The following is an 18,512-nucleotide window of genomic DNA, read 5'->3' on the forward strand; positions in this document are numbered from 1 at the left end:
TTTCACCAAGATTCCGACTTTTTCTTCTGTATGCTTTGCGATCTAAATGATTCAACTCACTTTGGGCGTTTGGACAGAAATGACAAATTTTAAGCTGATTGTAATAGATAAACTGAACCAAATATTCAGCCTTTAATGACGATCACAAAATGATTCCGCTTCCCTCTATGACATGCACACTTCTTTACTGGCCAGAATGGTGTCAAGGGAAACATGTTAACCCTGAAGTACACAAGAGACAGGACAAACACATTGAAAATAATGGGAGATACAATTTAATAAAAGACGGAAAAAAAGCATGCAAGGAGACAATTGAAATAGCCCGGTATATGGTATAAACTGATCGACTTCACTCTCTCACATATAATTTATTAATATGCCAATATAGTGTTTTAGCATGTTGTATGTATTTCTTACATGGTATTTACTCTTCCCTTTGACAATGAATAGCTGACCTAAGCAGGGAGCCGCAATAAGAGCACAGGTGTGAGTGGTTGCTTGTCTGTATGTGCCCTGCGATTGAACGGAAATCAGGAGGGGCGTACCCTCAGCCTATGACCCTCAACAGATTAAGAGGTTCAAATGAGCGGATGGATGGAGGGCACTGCTCATGGTTGACAGACATTTTGGCTCCAGCCGTGGTGGGCCAGACCCTTCCTGCGTATGCGCCCTCTGACCTTCTTGTCTCGCTCTTGGCCAGGGTTGCACACTTTCCTCAGGAGCTCTGCAGCAGAAAGATTTGCAAATCCACTATGACAACTTCACTTGTCAATCAGATTTTTCCTTCGGATTTGCATTTTTGATCACTTGCTAGGTTAAGTCACCTTTTAATTCTGGATGACTCTGGCTGACATTGTGTATGAGGGAAATATACTTCTGGCCTCCATTGTTATCGCTTCCTAAAGAAAAATACATGTAGATATGCAGTATGTTATTATCTTGTTATATGCTCCAAAATCAATGTACAGGTAAGAGAAGAAGACTGCAGATTGATCATAATTTGACAATGTTTATTATTACAGGTGCAGAGATGTTGCTTATTTTATCTTTCATAGCGTCACTGTACATGCAGGGGCAAAATCAGCTCCCAGTATGATGCAGTACAGTTCTCCACCACTCAAAACTGCAACCACTCATAATCAATAAACATTGTCAAAAATATTGATACATCATCTTTTCATCTCTACTTATAATGCTGCTGACTATTCTTGCTGCTGCTTATATTCACTTCTATTTAAGCTGTGTCTCGCATGTCACTATTTATTAATTCCAGTTTCCCATTCACATCCACATAGACTGCAGTATTTATTATTGATGTAAAGTTGCCACAGTCGCTTCTGCTCTCCACTTTGCTGCTGTAAATCCTGCATGTCGCCATTGCAAGACCAATATAGGCGTATTCGATTCTGTTCTATCACTTGATTTCACCGCCTGATCGGAGTCTGACATCTATTTCAACTTAAGTGGCCAAATACGGTCCCTTATTCTTCTATGTCTGATGTCATTTAGGTTCTCTTCAGAGTGGAAGAGGAGGACTCACGACAAACTTGTAGGAGGACATAGTGCTGCCTCTCTGCCAGCAAGCTGCTGGCCAGATCCACACTGAGCTGCTTGGTTTCTAAGTTCATTACTGTCCCGTTGCAGTTCATTAGGTCCACACAGTCTGTAAGATACAACAGTGTCTTGTTCGGATGCATACTTTTCCAATCCAACCGTCAACGTTAGATAAGTTGTGATTTAAAAAAAAAAAAAAGTTTCCTATGCTTCCTGTAATGTTGCTTTTCACATTTCACATCATGTCATGCAATATTTATTAAAAAGAGACAAACATCACTAATATATCAGTGTTCCTTTTTCTTGTCTGTCCTTGTTAAGAAGGCCCAGTACTGGTTGGGTCATCAAGCATTTTCTGTAGCCGCCAATGAGTCTTTCACATCTCCGTGGAGATATTTTGGCCCGCTCTTCCTTGCAGAATTATTAGAATTCAGCAACAATGGAGGTTTTTTTCGAGCATGAACGGCCTTTTTAAGGTCATGCCAGTGCATTTCCAGCAGATTCAAGTCCAGAATTTGACAAGGCAAAGTCGCCTTGGAACTCTGCCATGGATGCCATTTTTGCCTAGTCTCTTCTTTATTGTTGTGTCATGAACACAGACGAACAACCCTCACCTTAACTGAGGCAAAGGAGGCCTGCACTTCTTTAGATGTTCTCCAGGGTTCCTTTATGACCTCCTGGATGAGTCATTGCTGTTCTCTTGGGGTAATCTTTGGAGGCCAGCTTTGATTAGCCACAGTTAATTCATGATTTAAAAAGGAGCGGGGTGTTACTTTTTCCAAACAAGTAGCTTTGAATCGTTTTTTTTTTTTTTTTTAACATAATAAATTAAAGCGGCATTTGAAAACAGCATTTTATGTTTACCTGGGTTATATCGTTGTCTGATATTTACATTTGGTTGACTATCTTAAACATTAAAGTGGGGAAACTATGCAATTTCAGAAGGGGGGCAATACTTTTTCATGACACTGTATGTGCCTTTTACTCATTGGTAAGGTTAAAAGAGAAATAAAGTGGGTCAGTGCTTTTACAAATGACTAATGGATTTGAACTGCAAGAAGAAAAGCCTTGGCTAATACCTTTCAAGTCCACACCACAACGCTCCTTTAAATTGTGGACAAAGTGTATCAGTTTGCAGTTGATGTTAAACATTTCCGTTCTGCTTTCTGTCAAGAAAAGTCAGTATAAAAAGTATAATTGACACACACATTAATGATGTGAGATAATGTGGTTCAAGCATTATTTAAAACATGTACAGTATATCAAATAAAACACTCGCACAACTAAATACAGTCGGCAAAAGTAAGTGCAATATGAATATTTCAAACCTCCAAACAGGACGGTGACAAACATTTCTCCTTCTGATACAAAGCTTGTTTTCCCCCCGTTGTTCAGAGTCCAGAGAGTCACCAACATGGAGGCTGTTAAATCGGTTTTGTGCTCTACACAAAGACTCAGCTTGCAGGGAGACACAGTATGAATGAGATGCAGAGATGACACACACACACTGTCTCTCTCTCACACACACACACACACACACACAAACACATACAATTGCATCCTGTAAAATTCAGATACTGTTAAACGCACGAAAAGGGGGGACCACTGTGGCTGGTCTCCATGGATTTTCGACACACAGAAAGAAAGACACTCTTGTCTCTGAAAAGGTTTTTTATATTGTGGCCTGCCAAAGAATTCTGTACAAAAAAACTGGAATGTTGTTGAATGTTCCTCCAGCTCTTCCGAGGGGATCCCGAGGCGTTCCCAGGCCAGCCGGGAGACGTAGTCTCTCCAGAGTGTCCTGGGTCATCCCCGGGGTCTCCTCCCGGTGGGACCGATCCGCCTGTCGATCTCCCGAAGCACCACCCACAAAACACATGTAGACTGGTTGGGCGAACTCCCATGCACCCTCGAGGACCCTGCCGAGAGTGTAGAGCTGGTCCACCGATCCACGGCCAGGAGAAAAACCACACTGCTCCTCCTGAATCCGAGATTCGACTTCCCGACGGACCCTCCTCTCCAGCACCCCTGAATAGACCTTACCAGGGAGGCTGAGGAGTGTGATCCCCTGCAGTTGGAACACAACCTTCTTAAAAAGGGGGACCACCACCCCAGTCTGCCAATCCAGAGGCACTGTCCCCGATGTCCACGCGATGTTGCAGAGGTGTGTCAACCAGGAGAGCCCCACAACATCCAGAGCCTTGAGGAACTCCGGGCGAATCTCATCCACCCCGGGGGCCTTGCCGCCAAGGAGCTTTTTAACCACCTTGGTGACCTCAACCCCAGAGATAGGCGAGCCCGCTTCAGAGAGCCCAGACTCTGCTTCCTCATGGGAAGGCGTGTCGGTGGCATTGAGGAGGTCTTGGAAGTATTCTCCCCACCGACTCACAACGTCCCGAGTCGAGGTCAGCAGCGCCCCATCCTATACACAGTGTTGATGGCCTGGCTCCAGAGGGGGGCCCCGGTGACCCGCGTCCGGCAAGAGAAACCTAGATCCACTTCTATTTTTCATCATAGGAGTCTTTTAGCCATGCTTTGTCTGGTCCCTCACCGAGGACCTGTTTGCCATGGGTGACCCTAACAGGGGCGTGAAGCCCCAGACAACTTAGCTCCTAGGATCATTGGGACACACAAGTCCCTCCACCACGATAAGGTGACGGCTTCCAGGAGGGGAGTTTGCGAGACATATACCCCCATTAAAGTTCAGTTGTTTGTAGACAACTTAAGTCTTCAACTTGGGATTTTTGTTTTAAGTTGAGTCCCACCCTCATCCAAGAGTATCACATGCAAGGAAACCCTCAAACATCTTTCAACTGGAAAGACATTTTCACGGCAGATGCATGGCAGATGGACACATTCAATTGACACACCATAAAACAAAATACTATACTGTAGAGAAATGTATTACAACATTTCAAAGAGGTGATGGAGCTAACAAAGAAAGACAAGTAAGGGCTTTGTTGACTTTGATGCCTTTGTCACTATGATTATTTTGCATGGAATATGTGTTTTAGGACTTGGAAATGCATACTGGCGCTCCAGTGGATGAGAGCTCTGACCTTCCTACAGATCCACCACAAGCTGAAAAAAATGTCCCTTGAAAAGAAGCAAAGGAAATGCCGAAACGGACAAGAAATGGTGACACTTTATCTCCCTGAAATTCCTGAGGAGGATGAGACAACTGGAGCAACTGAGGAAGGTGTGACAAGAGACGCACTTCAGGGGGAAAAGACCGGAAAAGCCCCTCAAGATCGCACCGCAACTCGGCAGGATGACACGACCACAGCTTCTCGGGAGGACCCAAAAGTACAGAGTAAAAACAGGCAGAGGAAACTCATGAGCAGGCCGACGACAGTCAAAATTCATCGTCAGGCCCGTAAGCTTCCGGAAACACGTGAAGACGAGACAAGTGCTGCAACCCAGGCTGGTGTAACGAGTCAGTCGCCTTGGTAACATGGGAAAGCGTTGCACGGCTTACATGTGAAGCAACCTCGGGATGAACCTGGGGTCACTGCACTTTGTCAAAGGGGACGAGATAACCAAAAAAAAAACATCTCAAGAACGAGGATGACACATGTAAAATATTTCTCGTGGAAAGAATGATTGCATGGGTATTGCTTGCATGGGTGAAAAATAGGAGATGACTTGCATTCGGCCAGGACCAATAAACTGCTCTGCACTAAACATTGATAATCTGTTCAGATCAGTTCTTCATCACACCGACACTTTTTCCTCACAATCGGCAGGTGTGCTGGTGTGCCAACATCATGAATGCTGAGTCTAAATTGCCCGTAGGTGGAATGGTTGGTTGTTTCTATGAGAAGGCTTTTGATTTTATTTTTTATGACAGCAGTTTACCACATTGTAATCATGTGCAACTGATGTTCAAATTCACTCAATTGAAAGGCCTTTTTTTCTGTGTGTCTGTGTGTGAGCCTCCGCGATTGGCTGGGAAAAGCTCCTGATCACCCATGCCCCAAAATGATCCAATCATTTTTACTGTGCGACAATTTCAAAATCTGGTTAAAGCTGAACTGTTTGAACCTTCAACATGTAACTTGTTTCCATCTTCAATGTCTGAATATCCAGTCCCAGATTAGGTGTAGTTTGGGTAAACCGCCAGCAAGTGTCAGTGTCGCAAAATGAGCGACGCCGGGGGGCTGTTGCTTGCTTGGCGGATTTCCCTTTGACAATGAATAGTTGAACTCAGCAGGGAGTTGCAATGAAACCACGGGCGAGGCTGCAGTCCTTGTTGGCAATATGCACAGTATGCACACTATTTCACGATGTGAACCTGAGTGAAACCATTGTGCGTAAATTGGGAGAGGTTGAGCAGTAACCTTTTTTAATTTATTAGGAGTATATAGCTGGTGATTTCTTGAAATTTGAGTGCAGACAGTGTGAAGTATAATCATTTTGCATTGCATTTTCCAGCACTTTTATTACATTTGTTGAACCACCACTCTGAGCTTGTCTAAAATACAGAAGTTCTGAATGGTGAAAATAGCAACAAGCAGAAATGATGTCCTTATTTTGGACTGTTGCAAACTAACATGCAATTTAGCCATATGGTCAACCCATCAGAATAGAAACTGAGGACGTAGACCCCGGCAGTCTCTGTGGTAAATGTTTAAAAAGTACTTTTGCCCCCTGGGGACCATTTCAAACAGAAGTAGGCCCTGACTCTTCTAACCTGAACTCACAGGGGAACTGAGAGTAACACTGGGAAAATAAAAGAGCTCCAAAGATAGACTGACTGATTAAATACGCTTTTCCCAGGATGAGTAAACCAGATCTTTCTCCAATAATTCCAAATCTAATATGAGAAATGACCCCAACTCTTACAGAGCCAATGGAAATCCTGGAACGATTCCGAAAGCCAGAATGATAACTTGGGAGAAAAGAAAATTGTGACCTTTTATTTAACGGAAGTACAGTATAAAAATAACGTCAATTGAATAAACAGTTCAAGCGAGCACTTGATAGATTCCATCTAAGGCCAATTTAAGTCTTGAGAGCATAATATAACTCTTAAGACGGTCACTTGCCCACGGATGAGATGAAATCATTTACAAGCGGGTTCAAATGATTTGTGATGCCCAACTCAGAAAGTCTGAACTTGAAAACATTGCGGATACATTTGAATCAAAACACTCACCAAATAAGAAGTGTGCCAAATTCTGCAAATGATCCTTTCCCAAGATTAGATGCCATCATTTCACATTACAGTGTTTAGTACGTCATCTCCAAGGGCATATCAATTTCTTTTCAATTATAGTATAATTTCCCAAGCAACTGAAATGAACAAAATTGATTGAGGTTTGAAAATCTTTTGTTAGGCGAATACATTTTCCAGAGGCTAAAACCAAATCGTATATACTCTGTTAACCAGAGCATGCTACAAACACAAAGTCCAGAAATACGCGTCCAAAAACAATGCTTGTAATATCTGCAATAATAAAGAAATTGAAGTAAATGGAAGTGGACATCCGGGCTGGATCTGGCCCCCAGGGTTTTAGTTTGACCTTTGGTTTAGAGCAGTTCTTCCTGACCTTTATTGAGCTAACACAACATTTTACGTATTTTACGTTAGAAAAAAAAATAATCTCACTGTACACCACCAAATAAAAAATGTTACAAAAATGGGATACAGTGGCTAATGACTGCATGTACCTTCTGGCACAAAGTGGAAGAGCATTTAGTTGTTCTGCCTGCCACTATGTGTCACTGGCATGGATAGTTGAACAAAGATCCACGATTGATAGTCAATAATTTTCAGACCAAATTGGATCATTTCCCAGGGCCGAAGATGCCGATGATGTTTTTGGGGCACATTATTTGGAAATCACTGCTTTAGAGAGATCGGCAGCATGTTTCCTCAGGCTGGCTCAGTATTTCAAAACCCAATTGACCAGTGTTGTGTTGATGACTGAATGCTTGCGTGTGTCAAGATGCTTTAGTCAGCTCACTCGGGGTGCTTTCCCTGTTCTGTTCCACCTGGGCGGCGCTCTGCTTCTGCAGTTTATATTCCTCCCCAGCCTCTGCTGCCGCCAAAAACCGCCGATGATGACAGATGGGTACTTCAGTCTGTCTGATGGGATGCATTTTGGGACCATTCAGGACCACAAGTGACAGAGGCGTTTGGGATACCGCCAAGAGACCGCCCGCTACGGGGGAGACATGAGCGGAGTTTTCGGAGTTGCTGCTGCCCTGCTGGGTGCAAAGGTCAAAGCTGAGGCCGTTTGCCTTGAGCCTGTTGGAGTCTGTGAAGCTTCTGTGAAGCGAGTTGCGCCTACTACCTTTTTTCTCCGGCAGCTCTTGCCGGCCCAAGATGTGGCGACGGATGATTTTCCGGAAGGTTTGCCGAAACTCTCGGATGCGGTAGGCGTAGATGAAGGGGTTGACTACCGAATTGCCGTGCGACAGGATAATGGCCACGTACAAGATCAAGAGCGGAGGACGCTGACACTTGGGGCAGAACAGAGTGAAGCAGTTCATGATGTGTAATGGCAGCCAGCAGACAGCAAACAGTCCCACTATGATGGCAAGAGACTTGGCAGCTTGGACCTCTTTTTGGAGAGTGGAGCGAGACTTTTCCCCGTGAACCGCCTTGACCTCAATGAGCTTGAGCTGGTGACGAGCTGCCATGAAGATGCACAGGTAGATGGCCAGCATCAGCAGCAGGGGAATCATGACACAGGCAAAAAAGTTGAAGTACACCATGTAATCCATAACCACCACCTCTTCGAAGAGGCACGTCATCAGACCCGGTGGGCACTCGTTGGTATTCTTCTCAGAGAACTTGTGCCAGCCCATCATGGGGGTGAGGCCAATGATGATGGAGAGAACCCAGCAGATGGCAATGATGCACTGCGCCCGCTGACCTGTCACCAGACTGTTATACCTTGAAAGGGAGACAACAGCCTGATAAGCAACATCGCATCAGACGTCAGCAAGAATGAACGAAGGAATGTCTGCAAGAATGCCTTCTCTGCTGGCCTAAACACCATCACGCGCTCATCTACATTTACAAGCTAAATTCTAATTTATTCCCAACAGTCTTTTCCCTTCATTTCGTAGCGTTTACCTTGGCTGCACTGCTTCCAGGACACGTACCTGGATGATGACTATTTCTTTAAAGGGTTGTTTGCAATCTTTTAATAAAAATCTCTTTATGTCATATTTGTTCAAACTGTCCGTATAAACCTGACAGTTGTACATTGGTACAATTATTTGTGAGAGAAAAAATCATATCTCCCTGGCCCCATCTTGTACCTCTAATTTGATTCTTAAGAAGCCACCGCGCCCGAGGAAGAACAACCAATCAGACACAGGGTGCGACCGACAAGGTGTCAATCAGTTGGCCTGCACTCGCGGGCACGACCCCGACAAAACAAGGCTGAACATAGACGCTGCCTTCGAGAGGTGGAGGGACCACAGGCAGCTGAGAGCATTCAGAATCGAACCAGAATTAGAAACCAGAATTTCTGCTCGACAGGTACGTTTGTCACCTCCGATTTTTAATGACTGTGTAGCTGTTCTCAAAAAGTAAAAACTTTAAACCGTTAACATTTGGTGTTACAGTAACACTGTTACAAATGAGTCATGCTACCAACGAAGCTAAGGCTAGCTTGTTTACCGCGTGTTACATTACACATTACATACAGTGTAACACGTTGGCCAGAGCAAGCAAAATCCGACTAGCAAAATACATCTGCAGCAATCTTGCATAGATTAATGCATTTAATAATCATCATCATTTCAGTGTTTTACGTTATACTCCAGATGATGTACGTGACGCGGTGGCATGCTGTTATGTTATGTTTTTATATAGTATTGCTGGTTTCTGCCATTACAAGGTGATGTTAAGAGGTAGATTAGGTCTCCACTGATGGCCCAGGTACCAAATGCTCTGCCTGCCATTGGTTCCGAGAATGATCTCTCGGCAGGAGAACAGAGCAAGGATTCCAAATGTCTAAGTTTGGTATGAACCGCAACAAGGTCTCTTCTTGGTCTTGAAGAGGGGAAAAAGGGATAAACAAACAGGTCTGTTAGTACTTGTAAGTCTATTTTCAGGGTGGGTGCCGCGCAGTGTGGGAGAGCAGCTGAAACGGTCGGTTTGTTTCTATCCCATTCTGCAGATGTTAAAGTGCAAATGTCAGTGTTACAACAACAACAGCCCTCCTCCCAAGTAAGCGAAGGGGGAGGGCTGGGGGGGGGTCACCATTTCTGGCCACACTCAGCTGCGACTTTATGGTTCAAATGTCTTGTGTCCACTGATGGATAGACGTGAAGTACTTGTTAGTGTCGCTCCAGCTCGAGGGCTACAACGCCGTCCCCCAAAAATATAGACATATACTATAGAAATGTACTCGTGTATATTTGAGTTAAAGTTAGTTTGTATTTGCTCAATGGGTGTCTTTTAGCCAGAAATGATGCAGGAAAATGGCAAAATAAAGTCGATTTAACATTGTTTCTCTTGTTTACATTTTCCAGTATATTGATATCTCTGAAATGCAATTGTTTGCAAAATTATAAAGGATCTATGTAACTTTTAGCATCTTCTCGATAGAACATTCTTATCAAGTAGATATTTTAATTTTCAACCAAAATAAAACAATTACCTTAATCCAAATTGAAATCATATTGGGGTTAACTTTACATCCTTTCACTACGCTAGCTAGTTAGCTTTTTATATAAACTTTTATATAAGCTTCTAAGCTTTTTTCTTTTTCTTTTAAATATTCTTTTGCTGTGTAGACCATTCCATTTATTAACTTATATAAGGCTTGATTATAACATATATTTTGGTCTGACTTCTTCCTGAACAGAATTTTGTTGTTTTTTTTCATGTTATACTTGCATCGTTTTTGGCTTCTCAGGGAGGCCAACATATTTCGGTATGAAAAGGTAATTCAGTTTCAATTTCTTCATTGCTGTTCAAACTGGTAAAACATCAAGAGCTTACAGAAATGGAAAAAGACTGCAGTAAAGCTGGATGGTCCCTTCTCATTTTCGTAACCAATGTTCTAATAAATCTGTTAAAACAAAAATCCAATAGTCAGAAATCATGTACATGCTTTACAATCAATAAAATATCTTGCATAATTTTACTTTGAATACTATAATATTAATATTATTAATACTAATAAAACTGAACCAGGTTGGATCCTAATATTTGGGGACGCTTGATATACGCTATTAAAATGAATCAGCTTTGTTTAGAAATGCTGTTGGTTGCGTCTTACTATTTTTATTCACCTTTCTTCAATATGACTTTATATATTACAACCTTGAATGTATCTTTTTACCTGCATTTTAGGAAAGCTGACCGACCACCGACATACCATTAGTCACATACTGCATCAGCTCACCAAACAATTGGTGGGAGTGGGGTTCCTTGCTCAAGGGCACATGGCAGAAATTTGCCCTGTTTCCCAATGTGAAGGGTGTTATCTCCTGTACCCTAACACCAAAACTACACAAAGAAGTGACATTCTTAATGCCATTTTTGCAGTAAAGCTTAATTGGTTTGAACTTTTGATTTCAGTAAAACGAGATGTTCCAAAACTGACCTGAGTGGTAGCTTGATTGCGATGTAGCGGTCCATAGCGATGGCCAGCAGGCTGAAGATGGAGCTCTGGGTGAGAATGAGCAAGAAGCAAGCGATGAAGAGGCACCCGTAGAAGTTGGAGCAGAAGCCGATGCTGATGACGATGGCGAAGGGAATGGCCAGGACGCCCACGGCGATGTCGGCCACAGCCAGCGACACCACAAAGAAGTTGGTGTTGCTTTGGAGGTTGCTGTTGAGGAACACGGCCCAGCAGACCAGCACGTTGCCCAACACGGAGAAGATGGCAATCAGCAGCTCCACCACGATGTAAGGGGCAGAGATGGCGGGGTTTTCCAGCATGGTGACAAAATGGGAGGAGGCCTCACCTCAACTACCATAGTTACGGCCTGGCAGCCAGTGAGCTCAGCATCTTCACCTCCGACCTTCAGCATCCAACGGCAAGAGGCTGTGGCGGCTCATTCCTGCCCGATGAGGTCAAACTGCTGATAAGAAGCTCGAGTCGACAGCAGATGAAGTCCGAATCGCGAAACACGGGACAAAGTCAGTTGCATCCTCTCCCACCGAAAGCTCCTCAGTTCTCGAGATCCCCGCAGGTCCTTCCCCTCTGCGGATTTTCCCATGAAGCTCTCAAGGGGGTGAGATGATACCAGCAACGCACACCAATGGAACACTGAGTCGCTGCAGAGTACGGAAAGAAGAAATTATTCTACAATGAAGGAAGTGTGCAACGCACGGTTGCATTACATATGCAGTGTGAAGAGGAATCCAAAATAATGTGATGATGGCATTTCAAAATACTTTTTCTCATTAGTCAAGACATCACCGTAAAAAGCTACATACTGTAAACTGTTAATTACTTCCATTTTATATATATATATATATATATATATATATATATATATGTGTGTGTGTGTGTGTGTGTGTGTGTGTGTGTGTGCGTGCCCCCGAGAGTTAATGCTTTAAAGTGAATTTGCATTATTTCAAATAGCATTTTGCAAAGCCAATGAATTACGCAAGAAAAACAAAACATGTAGGCTACATGACATACAAAGTACTTCAGACTGCTGAGCGTAGCGATGCAACAAGCAGCAGATGTCTACCGTAGGAAGTGGAAGGGAACAAAAGCAAGCTGCCTTTCACTGTGGTTTACCACTGCACCTCCCTTAAAGGTCATAACGATGTTGACAACATCACTTTCATTCTATTGTATGCATTTTTTTGCTGTCCTTAAGTCTTTAAAACATGTTCCATTTAACAAATTGTTTGTCACAGTTGTTTTGTATGAAGGTATATTGCGTAATGTCTGAATTATGCGTACTGTATATACAGTGGATATGAATGTAGAATATGGGGAATTTACAGAGAATGTTCACTGTGGACAATTGTATCATCTATGAGCTGACGTAACATGTCAAGACAATTTCAATTACAATATAGTACAGTACGTAGAAATTGGGCTTTGTACACTTCTGGTCACGGGTTACACAGAAACTCTCCTCTGTTTTGAAGGACTGCAGCATCCCACACTCTCCCTCACAGTCTTTTGTCCTATTCTGTCTCTTTTTGTCTCCAGGGTCATCTAAAAGTACATTTCCCAAATAAGCATATGGATACTTGTAATTTTACCTTTTTGAAACTGAGTGCTACTTCTTGGGGACTGATTAATGTGAAGGGCCACCAGTTTGATAGATACTTCAGAAATAACAAGTTTTCTTCATCAATTACCATAATTACCTTTAATAATATGTTGCTATTATTATGCTATTATTGATAATGAATTATATTCATTTATGGAAAGACACCGATCATGTTAATGATTACTTATGGTAATTAGAAGACCGATAAACATCAAAATGCAACATTTTATTTTCTGTAAATATCTGCCATATCGTTAAATGATCCCTTCTAAAACATTTGTAGAAAATCACAATGTCCCATCACGACTCACGGGGTTCACGGGGTGCTTGTGGGCACGACGTCGGTGACCGCTGATCTAGATTGTTCAGCTATTGTTCTGCTGTGGTTTGCACCTTTATTCCCCCTGTCTGGTCTGTCCCTCTGTCCTCTCAAACCCTTTTCTGTCGCGCTGCATTTCAATAAACATCACAATAATAATAAAAGAAAGGAAATACAAAATGTATATATTGATGGCAGCTTCCATATATACAATCCATCCATATATACAATCGCTATTTGGGATGGACATCTCGTTCCATCTGCGTAGCCTACTCTTCCCGCGATGCAGGAGCCAATCACGTTGAAGAGGCGCGGGTCTTGCCGAGAAAGGGCGTCGGATTTCTAAGAATGTCTGTGAAATGGGACGTTCCCTTTCCGGGTGTTTCGGCTTTTGTTCATTTGTTTCCTGAAATGTAAAAGTGTTTATGTTTTTGTCCATTTATTTTCTGAAATATTAAAGTGTTTTGGCTTTTGTTCATTTGTTTCCTGAAGTGTAAAAGTGCTTCACAATTTCTTGTATTGTTTTGCCCTTCCAGGCCACCGTAAATATTGTATCACGGTTTTGTTAAATAAGTACATCTTTGATTGTGTTATTAAAACTACAAATATTATGTATCCCAAGGTGTGGTCAGTGCTGTATATTTTTGGCGAGAATACATTTACCAACCGATGATTATTCAGGTCATAACACGGAAAGCACGGAAGGCAGTGTCCCTCAAAATGTCGGTGTAGGTTTGATCCCATGACACTAAACCTTGACACTGGCTAAAGTAGATGCAGATCAGTCCACATATCCAGACTTTGTGTCAATTTATTTGCCTTAACAAAATTTCTGTCAATAAAAAAAACTTACCTCACTCCTTTCTTGTTCAACGGCAATCAGTGAGATGTGGTAACAACGTATTCCGACTTACAGTATATCACCTTCCCTGCTCTCAGTGTGAATATTACTGATCAATAACTCCTGTTTCCTCTTTTTTTATTCATTTTATTACTCAAACAGAAGAGCCACACCCTCTCTACATGCAGTGTGTGGCTGTTTGCTGTTCAGTGAAGCAGCAGCTAAAAGCCTGCTGTGCACACAGATGTGGGCCTGTTTCTTGATGACACACATTAAAGTGTGACACCTGAGACGGCCGACGAGCCATGCAGACATGCTTTTCACTCTGGACGCCAAACCGTAATAGAACATTTCATATGGTTTACAATGGCTAATGTCTTTCAGTGGGCTCTGTTGATGTTTCCTTGAAATGGATTATAAGATCCCTAATGGACTTTTGTACTGAAGGGAAATATGCAGTTACAGTGCTGTTAAAAAGTATTTGCCCACTTCTCAAATTCTTAGGTTTTTGCAGTTTCACGACTTTGTCTAAGATCATCACACAAATGTAACATCAAAAAAGTCAACATGACATGCAGTTTTTCAATTGTGTTTTTATTTATTTATTATTATTTCCAAAGGTGCGACTGACATGAAAATTCCACCAGATGTTGGGAACAACCCAAGTAATCCATCTATACAAAGAAAGTAGAACAATTAAGATCAGAAATTAAATTGTGTGTTATAATGCGAAATGACACAGGGAAAAAGTATTGAACACGCCAACTGGTATTTATTTAATATTATGTACAAAAGCCTTTATTTGCAATGACAGCTTCAAGACGCCTCCTGTATGGAGAAACTACTCTCATGCATTGCTCTGGTGTGATTTTGGCCCATTCCTCCACACAAGCAGTCTTCAAATCTTCAAGGTTCCGTGGGTTTCTTTTATGGACCTTGAGTTTCAGTTCTTTCCATAGATTTTCAATTGGATTCAAGTCAGGTGATTGGCTGGGCCATTCTAGCAGCTTTATGTTTTTTTTCTTTGAGCCCAATTGAGAGTTTCCTTGGCAGTCTGTTTGGGATCATTATCCTGCTGAAATGTCCACCCTTGTTTCATTGTCGTCATCCTCGTAGATGGCAGCATTTTTTTTCCTCCCAGTATCTAACTGGCTTGTCCAAATGTTGTTCAGCAAACTTTAAACAAGCATTGACATCTTGTTTTTTCAGCAATGATGAGCGCGCTTACTGGCCAAACATTACTCACTTTTTTCCTTGTGACAACAGCACCTGCTAATTCTTTTTGAAGCTCTCCACAAGTGATCCTTGGCTCTCGGACAACTTCTGATTATTCTTTGCCCTCCTCTGTTAGAAATCTTGCGAGGAGCACCTGATAGAGGCAAATTAAGGGTGGTATGATTGGCTTTACACTTATTATGGCCCCAGCTGTGCTCACTGAAACATTCAGAAGCTTAGATATGCACCTGTAACCAATGCCATCGTTATGTTTGTCCACAATTTGTTTGCGATGGGTTTGCGACAGCTCTTTGCTCTTACCCATCATGAGATGTCTTGACCCACACCTTGGCAATGAGACTTTTTTGTAGGCCCTCAATTACAACCCCAATTCCAATGAAGTTGGGACGTTGTGTTAAACATAAATAAAAACAGAATGCAATGATTTGCAAATCATGTTCAACCTATATTTAATTGAATACACTACAAAGACAAGATATTTAATGTTCAAACTGATCAACTTGATTGTTTTTAGCAAATAATCATTAACTTTAAATTCTATAGCTACAACACGTTCCAAAAAAGCTGGGACAGGTGGCAAAAAAGACTGAGAAAGTTGAGGAATGCTCATCAAACACCTGTTTGGAACATCCCACAGGTGAGCAGGCTAATTGGGAACAGGTGGGTGCCATGATTGGGTATAAAAGGAGCTTCCCTGAATTGCTCAGTCATTCACAAGCAAAGATGGGGGCGAGGTTCACCTCTTTGTGAACAAGTGCGTGAGAAAATAGTTGAACAGTTTAAGGACAATGTTCCTCAACGTACAATTGCAAGGAATTTAGGGATTTCATCATCTACGGTCCATAATATCATCAAAAGGTTCAAAGAATCTAAAGAAATCACTGCATGTAAGCGGCAAGGCCAAAAACCAACATTGAATGCCCGTGACCTTCGATCCGTCAGGCGGCACTCCATCAAAAACCGACATCAATGTGGAAAGGATATCACCACATGGGCTCAGGAACACTTCAGAAAACCAATGTCAGTAAATACAGTTCGGCGCTACATCCGTAAGTGCAACTTGAAACTCTACTATGCAGAGCAAAAGCCATTTATCAACAACACCCAGAAACGCCGCTGGCTTCTCTGGGGCCGAGCTCATCTAAGATGGACTGATGCAAAGTGGAAATGTGTTCTGTGGTCCGTCGAGTCCACATTTCCAATTGTGTTTGGAAATTGTGGACGTCGTGTCCTCCGGGCCAAGGAGGAAAAGAACCTTCCAGACTGTTATGGACGCAAATTTCAAAAGCCAGCATCTGTGATGGTATGGGGCTGTGTTAGTGCCAACGGCATGGGTAACTTACACATCTGTGAAGGCACTATTAATGCTGAAAGGTACATACAGGAGAAACATATGCTGCCATCCAAGAAACGTCTTTTTCATGGACGCCCCTGCTTATTTCAGCAAGACAATGCCAAACCACATTCTGCACGTGTTACAACAGCGTGGCTTCGTAGTAAAAGAGTGCGGGTACTAGACTGGCCTGCCTGCAGTCCAGACCTGTCTCCCATTGAAAATGTGTGGCGCATTATGAAGCGTAAAATACGACAACGGCGACCCCGGACTATTGAACAGCTGAAGCTCCACATCAAACAATAATGGGAAAGAATTCCACCTACAAAGCTTCAACAATTAGTGTCCTCAGTTCCCAAACGTTTATTGAATGTTGTTAAAAGAAAAGGTGATGTAACACAGTGGTAAACATGACCCTGTCCCAGCTTTTTTGGAACGTGTTTCAGCCATAAAATTCTAAGTTAATAATTATTTGGGCTGCACGGTGAGCGACTGGTTAGAGCCTCTGCCTCACAGTTCTGAGAACCGGGGTTTAATCCCCGGCCCCGCCTGTGTGGAGTTTGCATGTTCTCCCCGTGCCTGCGTGGGTTTTCTCCGGGCACTCCGGTTTCCTCCCACATCCCAAAAACATGCATGCTCGGTTAACTGAAGACTCTAAATTGCCCGTAGGTGTGAATGTTTGCTTGTTTATATGTGTGCCCTGCGATTGGCTGGCAACCAGTTCAGGGTGTACCCCGCCTCCTGCCCGATGATAGCTGGGATAGGCTCCAGCACTCCCGCGACCCTAGTGAGGAGAAGCGGCTCAGAAAATGGATGGATGGATAATTATTTGCTAAAAACAATAAAGTTTATCAGTTTGAATATTAAATATATTGTCTTTGTAGTGTATTCAATGAAATATAGGTCAAACATGATTTGCAAATCATTGTATTCTGTTATTTATTTATAAAGTACTGCATGCTTTGGCCCCAGCTCCTCTGGCTGAGTTCATCAGCCAAAGAAACAGCTCTGAGCGTGTCACTCGAGGCTCTGTCAGAGGTGACTGTCTCATTCCTCTGCGCAGGAGCACTTTCAGTAAGTCAGCCTGGTCAGTGAGGAGCGCTGGTGAGTGGAACTCAGTACCTGAGGAGGTTAAACTGCTTACAACATACAAGGCCTTCACAAAAAAACTGAAAATGTGGCTAGTTAACACCTATAGCTGCCATCACTAAAAGACAAGTATGTTATGTTGTCTTTTTGTTATGATCAAAAAAATTATGGTTTTATTCTCTCTTAATAGTATAGTTTGATTATGTATCCTGTATGATATTGTCTTGTAGATGTATTTTACTGCTTTTTTACATCATGGCCAGGGGACTACAGATGAAAACTAGCCTTCTGGCTAATTCTGGCTTTTTTAACCATGTGTACTTCATGTGTTTTATGAAATTGCATTGTCCCCTTTCAAAAATAAACTGATAAACTGAAATTTATGTTTAACCCTGCGCCCCAACTTCATTGGTATTGGGGTTGTAGGACTAAACCAGCTGATATTAATTTGCACTTACAAGAGGCTGGATTGCTGTTGTATTATTTATAAATTGTAGGTGTTGTCTTGGCTTTCCATGCCTTTTTGCACCTCCTTTTCGTCACGTGTCATTTCACATTTTTACAGACAACTTAATTTCTGATCTTATTGGTTCTACTTTCTTTGTATGTATGGATTACTTGGGTTGTTCCCAACATCTGGTGAAAATTTCATGTCAATAGCATCTAAATATATTTAGTGAGAAAAACGGTGACGTGTTAAATAATTATTTCAGCCGCTGTATTCACATGGGTCATATTTGTTTGATATTTACATTTGTTTGATGATCTTCAACAAAGTGGGGAAACTATGCAAAAAAAAAAAAAAAGAATTTGAAATAAAAACTTTTTGAAATAGTTTTTCACACAGTAGATTCAGAAATATTTGATCACTGAATTTGTTTTTAATTATTTGTCCTTCTTACACAACCACTATGAATTTGATCTAAAAC

General features: G+C 42.2%; 2 protein-coding genes across 7 annotated transcripts; both read right to left on the reverse strand.

Moving 5' to 3' along the window:
* Window positions 1–318: 318 nt before the first annotated feature.
* Window positions 319–3,285, reverse strand: LOC133474723 (uncharacterized protein C22orf15). Of its 2 annotated transcripts, XM_061766663.1 has the most exons (5): window positions 2,883–3,285; window positions 2,634–2,720; window positions 1,541–1,663; window positions 825–899; window positions 319–724 (listed from the first exon to the last, which is right to left on the reverse strand). In XM_061766663.1, the coding sequence occupies exons 1-5, from the start codon at window positions 2,968–2,970 to the stop codon at window positions 609–611; spliced, it is 489 nt and encodes a 162-aa protein (XP_061622647.1). In that variant the 5' UTR covers window positions 2,971–3,285; the 3' UTR covers window positions 319–608. The 2 variants fall into 2 exon arrangements, with proteins under 2 accessions (XP_061622647.1, XP_061622648.1); XM_061766664.1 differs by lacking the exon at window positions 2,634–2,720.
* Window positions 3,286–6,459: 3,174 nt separating this feature from the next.
* adora2aa (adenosine A2a receptor a) lies at window positions 6,460–14,107 on the reverse strand. 5 transcript variants are annotated; one of them, XM_061766669.1, is made up of 4 exons: window positions 13,938–14,107; window positions 11,130–11,806; window positions 7,854–8,458; window positions 7,491–7,764 (listed from the first exon to the last, which is right to left on the reverse strand). In XM_061766669.1, exons 2-4 carry the CDS (start codon window positions 11,465–11,467, stop codon window positions 7,637–7,639), a joined length of 1,071 nt encoding a protein of 356 aa, XP_061622653.1. In that variant the 5' UTR covers window positions 11,468–11,806; window positions 13,938–14,107; the 3' UTR covers window positions 7,491–7,636. The 5 variants fall into 5 exon arrangements, with proteins under 5 accessions (XP_061622649.1, XP_061622651.1, XP_061622650.1 ...); XM_061766668.1 differs by having other exon boundaries at window positions 7,491–7,767; XM_061766665.1 differs by having other exon boundaries at window positions 6,460–8,458.
* Window positions 14,108–18,512: the final 4,405 nt, after the last annotated feature.

Source organism: Phyllopteryx taeniolatus, chromosome 3 (genome assembly GCF_024500385.1).
Source record: "Phyllopteryx taeniolatus isolate TA_2022b chromosome 3, UOR_Ptae_1.2, whole genome shotgun sequence".
NCBI lineage: Eukaryota > Metazoa > Chordata > Actinopteri > Syngnathiformes > Syngnathidae > Phyllopteryx > Phyllopteryx taeniolatus.

What these genes read in the sequence shown, in the direction of transcription:
- adora2aa (XM_061766665.1), bottom strand. Translation starts at nt 11,467, where the DNA reads ATGCTGGAAAACCCCGCCATCTCTGCCCCTTACATCGTGGTGGAGCTG. An exon ending in GCAATCAAGCTACCACTCAG is followed by an intron (nt 8,459 to 11,129) that starts GTCAGTTTTGGA and finishes CTCCCTTTCAAG; the next exon opens with GTATAACAGTCTGGTGACAG.
- LOC133474723 (XM_061766663.1), bottom strand. Translation starts at nt 2,970, where the DNA reads ATGTTGGTGACTCTCTGGACTCTGAACAACGGGGGGAAAACAAGCTTT. An exon ending in TTGTGGTGTGGACTTGAAAG is followed by an intron (nt 1,664 to 2,633) that starts GTATTAGCCAAG and finishes TGTATCTTACAG; the next exon opens with ACTGTGTGGACCTAATGAAC. An exon ending in TGTCCTCCTACAAGTTTGTC is followed by an intron (nt 900 to 1,540) that starts GTGAGTCCTCCT and finishes ATTTTTCTTTAG; the next exon opens with GAAGCGATAACAATGGAGGC.